Source organism: Oreochromis niloticus, linkage group LG15 (assembly GCF_001858045.2).
Source record: "Oreochromis niloticus isolate F11D_XX linkage group LG15, O_niloticus_UMD_NMBU, whole genome shotgun sequence".
Lineage (NCBI taxonomy): Eukaryota > Metazoa > Chordata > Actinopteri > Cichliformes > Cichlidae > Oreochromis > Oreochromis niloticus.
Genome location: NC_031980.2, coordinates 19,153,829 through 19,162,274, shown reverse-complemented (window position 1 = coordinate 19,162,274; position 8,446 = coordinate 19,153,829). Strand labels below are relative to the sequence as shown.

The window sequence follows — 8,446 nt, the reverse complement described above, 5'->3', positions numbered from 1 at the left end:
AAAAATCAGAGTAAACAATCATTTTGGCTATCATAAATATACTGATCAGTGTGATATTAGCGTTAGCTCAAATATTTGACACACACTCAGTCCACATCCAAGCAGTGTCTTCTCACTCAGTGTTTGCAGTAAAAGAGGACTGTTAGTTCACCTCTAAGCTCTCTCTCTGAACCGCGTGAATGACACTAAAGGACATCACTACATCACACTGTTTATGACACTAAACCAGTTTACAAGGAGTTGGTGTCATGCAGCAAATTAGTTTGATTGCTAATGGGCAATTGTATTAAAAATCCCCCAGATTATATTTATGTTAGGTAGGTGAAATGTGACCAATCATGATCTGACAGTCCCTGTTTCATTTTGGTACTAGGATTTTCTAACTATTCATAAGTAAGTGATGACTACAATCTGTGGTGTAGCTCATAGTAAGTGGTGAAAATACATTTTGTAATCTAATTTGTAACCAACTCTCTGCTATTACATCATCATCTGTCATAAACAAAGCAGAATTACAATTTTTAATTATTGGAAAAATCAAGAATATTGTAAAACTTGTAAAAAGTAAAAATTGTAATTCTGCTTTTGGCCAGCTGGGGCCAGTCACGTTGAAAAGTAAATGAAACATGCAAGTTTCTCTCCGTTATTTAAAAAGCAAACTCCCTCTGCTGGGTTTGTCCCTCTGCGGTCTCCGTCCTGTATGCTCAGCCTTCAGTTTGAATCTTCGGGCGGTTTTTAGCTGCAGCAGCGGAAGGAAACTTTTAGGTAATCCTACTTTTCTTTAAAATAAGTTACAGATATTTGATCAAATTAACGACATTTTTGATACATTAATTCAAATAACTAACCAAATGATTCGCAGTCACGGTTAAAGGATGCCAGTTGACGTTAATTTAAACAGTTTGGTGCCTGCGAATTTTATTTTATATCGTCAATAACCGATATCTAAAAACCTACTCTAAAATAATCATCACTTATTTCGAAGCTAAGTCGAAATATTAATTACTCAGTTTAAAGTACAATTTTGAATTGAGTCTTGAAGCTGAACGCTAATTTCAATAGCAGTTGCGCCAGGCCTCGTTTAAAATATATCTTTTTCTTTAAGTTTTATATGAGCGTAGACAAGGACAACCGTGTATATGGTTAAAAACATAGTAGGCACCTCAGATTTTAGTTCGGCTTATACATACATGAAATACCACCTATTAGTGCAGTACATTAAACTCAAATCCACATCATTGTTAATGCCCATACGTCCACTTCTACCTTGTTGTGAGTTTGTTTTGCCACTTTGCTTTCACGTGTTTACTGAAACTTTACAGAATGGCCACCCCTGCCACCAGCCCCGATCAGGGCGCATTTAAAACCCCTAAAATTGTCCGAGTGAGGAGCACCGGAAGCACCAGCGGAACCCCCATCACCATCCCTGCCTCTCCTTTCATGAAGAAGTTGGGTTGTGGGACTGGAGTCAACGTTTATCTCATGAACAGGTGTTACTGTGCTCTCTGAATTGATGGATCACAATGTATCTTCTATCAAATGTAACCACCCTTTTGAAATTAAATCAGAAATTAATTTAGTGAAGCTTGGTACATAACTTTGTTTAGGAAATCCCCAGAGATAGCAAGGACTTTAACATCTGTGTCAAAACACAGAATCATTAAGCTGATTGTCATGTCTACCCCTCAAAGATCCAGGGAAGTACCTGAATCAGTCTGTTTACAGCAAATTTAACTTAAAGGCTAAACACAAAAAATTCTTCAAATAACCAGATTTCCTGATTTCCAAGTCATTGGAAGTTGATAGTGTTCAGCCTCCGATTTAAAAAAAACATAGCTTGGATGTCACTTTGGGTTTCAACGAACTATGTTCATCTATGAGCGCTTTTTTGTTTGTTTTTAACGTGTTTTTGCTTTTCATTAACCTGCAAATAAAAAAACTGTTTAAAAAATGTTAGCTGAAGATAATGTGACAAGATCCCAACAGAGTGTGTGAACAATAGTGTTTTTTGTGCAACAGTGTGGCACAAATTATGATGAGAGCTTGTTAAAAATATCTAACTCAAAAATTAAATATAGTTCACAGGTTTGGCATTAAGCATGTGAAGGACAATTAAATATGATTTTTTTTTTTTTTTAAATTCAGATGCAACTTTCATCTCTCCTAGTAACTAAAACTGCTCTGATTTCAGCTCATGCTAATCGTCTGTGGGTGTTAGTGGGGATGCATGCAGGTGGGACATCTAGTCAATCTAGTTGGAGCTGTATATTGCAAACTTAACATGAATGAGCAATGTGTTTTTAAAAGCCACATTATATTGCCATTACCAGTATCGTGTCTCTTTCAGTATCTCATGACCAAGTAAACGAATACATCTACAAGATATTTTTATCGCAGTTGCAATACTTTTTCCTGTCTGTGTACTTAAACATAAAACAACAAATGCGCTCTGTGTGTTTTTGATGATTAATCGTAGAGTGGGCAACCTAAATGCATCACCCTGGGCTGTGAAGAAGATCAACAGTAAATGTGCAGCCAAACAGGTGGCTGTTTACCAGCAGCGCCTCAACGAGGAGGCAAAGGTCCTGAAAGGAATCAATCACCCAAACATCGTTGGTAAGAGTGGGCGCTGTTGTGATGGCGATCTGTCTCAGTTAGCAGTGACACAAAAAACTGGAAGAGAGAGTCATTATTCAGCTCCCTGAGGTCACATTATATGTCCTCTTACTTGTTCCTGTCAGTAACTTATATTTTCCAGTGACACTGTAAATTTTTGACATTGTTTCTAAGAAAAAGATAAGAAAATAACAAAAAACACTGAATCCCACAGTTCAACATCATTTGATTTTATTTTTTTTTATTAATGTTTGTGTTTGTCACTTGGTACAAATCTTGTGCAAAATGAACACAATGGACAAATAGCTTTTTGGTTCTCTTATTTTCAGATCATGCTGCCTGTGATACTGTTATATTTGCTCTTTTAAATCTTGTGCGTCTTTGTGCAAACATCAAGGTTTCCGTGCCTTCACCACGGCCAAAGATGGCTCCAAGTGTCTGGCCATGGAGTATGGAGGAGAGCAGTCCCTCAATGACCTGATAGAGAAGCGGAGGGAGGATGGCCTGAAAGCTTTTCCTGCTGCTATTATAGAGAAAGTGGCACTGCATGTGGCTCGTGGCCTGCAGGTAAATCGCTTAAATGGTCCTCCTTTCTACCTGGCATAAACACCTGTGTCATAACTGGAAATACATACATACATACTTACATATATAGTCACAGGTGGGATCAATTCCCACATCTGATCATTACACATGATCTTTTACGACATACATTAGTGGCTCCTTACAACAGTTTTTAAAAGGTACAAATTATTTTATATCTCTGCTTGAGCTGCATGTTTTTAGATACGGATACTTGGTGATTTAAAAATCCAGTATTGGCTGATATTTTTTTCTGTCGGAAACACTGCAAACAGTTTTCGCTAACATCTCTGATGTTGAGTTATTTGTGAGCCCTTGCTAAGCAAATATGTCAGTGCAGTTTAAAAGTTTTATTTGTTATTGTTTGTGGCATAACAAACATGTTGTCAGCAGAGCAGGTGCAGAGTGCCCTCTGGTGGATAAACTATGCAACATCAACGCTCATAACATGGCTGAAGAGTCTTTCTCCCATCTGTCAAATTTTCATTTGTCTGCCAATATATCAACTAACAGTATCTTTCAGGCTCTAATATATTTATTACTTAGGTGAAAACAAATTAAATACATTTTTAAAAATTACACATAACAGCCACCTAGGGATAAATATTTAAAAATACCAACCACTTAATAGATAAAAAGTGATGTTTTTATCTGAAATGTATTGGTCGCCTTTATATTCTTCCAGGATGTGGCTGATGCTAAATAATATCCCTGGTTAAAAGTAAAACATTTGTGAGGCAATGGTACATTTTCATAATATTTACTGTTTAATAATCCTCCAGCTCACCTAATTCAAAGGTTTCTTTCATTCCTAAATATTTGTCTGTTTAACATCAGCCATGAGCTTCAGGAATACTTTGCCTTTGCAGTATCTACACAATGAGAAGAAGCTGCTGCACGGCGACATGAAGTCATGTAACGTGGTCATCAAGGGTGACTTTGAAACAGTGAAAATCTGCGATGTTGGCGTGTCTCTGCAGCTGGATGAAAACATGAAAGGTAAATTCTGTTTTCGGTCATGAGACATTATAGCTCTCTGGGTTTTTCCGTCATATTAAAGATTTTTGACCAGTTTTATATATGAGAGTTTGGGATTTGAAATGTGAATCTACTGAAACAAGGTCCCAGCAGCAGCATTATAGTGCAGTAAGGGCGACACAGCATAAGGAAAATGTAAGCACAAACGTAGCCTCGTGTATTCTATAAAATAGCTTTGTTGGCCCACATTTTGTATGATTAATGGACTTGAGTTTTTATTTATTTATGTATATTTTGGGGATGTATCTGTTACGGCCTTCATGGTTTATGTTGTAGCAGCTGTCCCTCAGCATTTTCATCTTCTTCACTGTTTAGCAATGACTCCAAGAGAACATCATTCTAGATTATACTGTTTAATGGTTGAAGGATTTATGAGTTGATTCTTTTTTTTTATTATTATTATTATTATTATTATTGGAATTGTCTTTTTCATATGAATTGGTGCATCCTGTTTGCCTGGAAGCAATATTTATGGTGTATTTTTTCAGCTTTGCAGAAGTGGGTATGTTACCAATAAGCTGACAAGCTCAGAATAACAACCACACAGCTCAAGCACGTGTGCTGATTTATTTTCTGCTGTTTCTGTTGAGCTTTTGGTGGAAAGCTGTAGTTACAATTACTTTATTATATTTTTTAAGGGTTTTGTTAAATTAGCTGGAATTAAACAGACTTAACCCTGCCAGTTCTGCTCAAATCAATGAGTCAGGTCAAATAATCTGGGGGGGAAATAATAATCATAATAATAAACTTACTTAATTCTTCCTTGTCTTTGACCTCAGTGGAAAATTTCATGAAATTGGGGAAGGATGTAAAGGAGAATTGTGTTTCTGCTTAATAATGTGTTGGCTGATGATGTTGGCATTAAAATAAATCATCACAGAGAACAACACCAAAGACCTTCCTACTTTAGCCCATATCTTAGGTGCCTTTTTCACAATGGTCATGAAAACAGATGTCTAACCTGGTGAAAATTATCATAAGCACCATTTAATAAAAGGAATATGGCTTCGAGGTCACAAAAGTGAAAAAAAATTAGATTTTATTCAGAAATGTTCAGCCAGCTCTTACGTTTCTCTCCTTGCTGAACAGATGAACCATGTTCATTTTTTCCCCTTACTAAAGCAACTCAGCGAGCTCCTTTTATGGTTGCCACGCAGGTCATTTCATTCATAAAGCAGCAAAACCGAGTACTCACCCACAGCGCATCGTTAAATGATGCAGTTAACCGAACTGGTACAGAGCGTATGCAGGCACACAAATGGGATTAATCATGGATTAAAGCACAGAATTGGCAGACACATTTGTGTGGTAACCACTGTTTACAGCAGTTGATTTACTTTGTTTTTCTGCCCGGACAGAAACATAAATTATCCTCATACATCATGTCATCAGTCTGCGGGGGTCTCCAACAATTTGGGTTCAATTTGAGCTAATTAGAAACTTCTGGAGCCTCAAAGATGCGCTTTGTTTTTAAAAGTAATGTAATTTCGGGTGATGCCATTGCGGCAACCTGGACAAATTAAATTTGTTTGTTTTGCAGTTAAATTGTTTCTCAGTCCAAAGGGAGTTTCATGAAAAACAACTCTGTGTCTTCAGTGTCTGACCCAAAAGCGAAGTACATCGGCACAGAGCCGTGGAAGCCCAAGGAATGTTTGGAGGAAGGAGGAGAGATCACAGACAAGGCAGACATCTACGCCTACGGTCTCACTCTGTGGGAGATGATGACGCTGGCCATGCCTCATCTCGAGATGCTGGAGGATGATGAGGGTGAAGGTGAGATGTCAATTTGATTTACTCGGACTTGACAGAATGTTAGCTTTTCTTCCATGTGTCTTCATGACACTTTCACAGTTTTTCAGTTTGCACAAAAAGTCCCATGAGCTTAGGCCACGCCTCCATCTTTTTATCAGACACATTTTAGGCATTCTTGGTGCCTGTAGTTCAGATCCAACTATCTTTTGAAATCATTAAAAACAATTATTTGGTTTCCAGTGCCTCTTAAGCTTGCTTGGTTTTAAGTTAGCAGTAGAAAGTAGCAAAATATTATCCTCCAGTGTAATATTATCCAGTGTAAACTAGAGCCTTAGCTGGGTACTAAGAGGATATTTTTAAATTTCATTCATTGCTTTCTGTGCAGCTCCAGTTATGTTTGGCTGATACAAAATCCCAATCCACATCACCTGACACTGTTTCCAGTTCTCCTTTTAATTCTACAAACAGTGTCTATAATAAGAATGTATCTTCTTTCATTTTTAAGTAGTCATTCTTAATGTTCATTCCCTGCAAATGTGTAATTGTTCAGTTTGATTGTGCCCACATCTTCACTGTACTTTCTGATAGTAGTTTTAAAGCTGAGACTCTGAAAAAGAAGCATTTTGCTCCATCAGATTATCATTCCTGAAGTGTGTGTAGAAGAAGCATAACTCCATACGGTGAAGACTAAAAGAAAAACCTAATTGTGGAACAGTATACTGACTGTGTTTATACGCTTTAGTTTTAGAGGACTCTATGGAGCTGAGTTTTGATGAGGACGCCTACTATGAGCGGCTGGGGACGCGGCCGGCACTGGACACCGAGGCTCTGGGCAGCTCATACCGGAGAATGGTGGAGCTCTTCTACCTCTGCACGGAGGAGGACCACAAGAAAAGACCAACAGCCGCCCAGATCGTCCAGGCTTTAGAGAGCAACGCCTCCCTGGACAAAACGCCCTCAGAGGTGATCGTTATCGACTGAGTTATTCTGCTCACTGTGTCAGAGGCGCAGCTTCGAAATGTTTAATGAAACTTCATAAATGTTGGGCTAATTTTTTTTAAGGGATTAACGATTATAGAACACATGGACATAACGAGTCCCCTGATACATATCTATTTTTTCTCCACGGGTTAATAAACAAACTAACACTGAGCATAAACATAGTTAATGCCTTTCCAGTTTGTGCTGACCTCTTTATATTACTATTCGTCTGTTATCTTTCCTATTGTCCTCTTTAATATTGTCAATGTTTTTACTTTCATCCATTGTTTATATGTATTTGTCATTTTAATCTCATTCAACTTGTAACCTGTAAAATGTTCGTTTATATTGGGGGTTTTTTTAAATATAAATAAATTGGACAATGATCCCAGACCACTTTTCCCCCATTCACCCACTTTCTAAAGCCAGTTATATTTTTGTTATGTATCAGTGGCAAAAGCCTATTAGTAAAACACAGCAGGACTTAAATAATTCATCTCCTGTTAAACTTTAAAAACCTGATCAGCTACTTATGACTGAAATGATTTGAGACTAAGCTGAAACTTACAGCTTTTAGCTACATCATCTTTGCCAGCAGGTAAAGTTCACCTTCCTTGTACAGTACTCACTGTACACGCAACTTAAGGGACGTTTAAGAAGAGATGCTGTCAACTGCTGCTCCCAACAGACAAATATAGATTTTAAAATATCTAAAAAATATAATCTCAAAGGACTTGATGGTTTATTGTTATGAATACATGGTGCATTCATAAATTGTGCCAGTACTTGCAGTTCTGCTCTTACACTGATGTAGCTCTCATGCTCTCTGAAAGCCTGAAGAGAAGACAGCACTGATTCAACGACAAATTCAACAGCAATCACAGGTTATTTCCACAAATGACTCGCAAATAGATTTATACTTGGGTTCATCATAATTGCAATTCACCAGTTTTTGAAACAGAACATGTGGCAGCAAAATCTTGAACTAACTAAATGGATGTGAGGGAACGTTCAAAGGACAAATGTTTCTTTTCCTCCAGAAAGAGAAGGAAAACCAAAAAAAACAAACTGAGAAAGCCACAGCATTTTATTCATGCCTGTAGCCTGACACAAACATAACAGCAGGGAATGACCACAGATTAATTAGCTAATATACTAGGGCTGGGCTATATCATACCGTTCACGGTAATACCGGTGTAATTTTGGGCAACGATAGGAAAATGAAATATCGCGATAGAATATGGGTAAAACGCGCATGCGCAGTGCCTTTGTTTACATATGCACATGGCGGCGACGCAGAATGAGAAGAGCGAAAGTGGATCGTTAAATGAAACGGATGAACCAGAACTGGTTTGTAAAAATGCTGCAACTTCAGTGGTGTGGAACTGGTTTAGCTTTCGTCTGTCAGATACACAACAAAGCACTGTTTTTGGTAGCGCATGCTAGCGGGCCGTCGTTATTACCGTGTTGTTTGGAA

General features: G+C 37.8%; 1 protein-coding gene across 1 annotated transcript; it reads left to right on the top strand.

The window, feature by feature from the left end:
- Nucleotides 1-629: 629 nt before the first annotated feature.
- pbk (PDZ binding kinase) lies at nt 630-7,778 on the top strand. Its single transcript, XM_005466321.3, has 7 exons — nt 630-765; nt 1,323-1,490; nt 2,477-2,616; nt 3,014-3,183; nt 4,068-4,197; nt 5,833-6,009; nt 6,731-7,778. Exons 2-7 carry the CDS (start codon nt 1,324-1,326, stop codon nt 6,967-6,969), a joined length of 1,023 nt encoding a protein of 340 aa, XP_005466378.1. The 5' UTR covers nt 630-765; nt 1,323; the 3' UTR covers nt 6,970-7,778.
- Nucleotides 7,779-8,446: the final 668 nt, after the last annotated feature.

Excerpts from the sequence above, each read along its gene's own strand:
- pbk (XM_005466321.3), top strand. The coding sequence starts at position 1,324 with ATGGCCACCCCTGCCACCAGCCCCGATCAGGGCGCATTTAAAACCCCT. Across the intron at positions 2,617-3,013 it reads CAATCACCCAAACATCGTTG|GTTTCCGTGCCTTCACCACG; the intron begins GTAAGAGTGGGC and ends GCAAACATCAAG. Across the intron at positions 3,184-4,067 it reads ATGTGGCTCGTGGCCTGCAG|TATCTACACAATGAGAAGAA; the intron begins GTAAATCGCTTA and ends TTGCCTTTGCAG.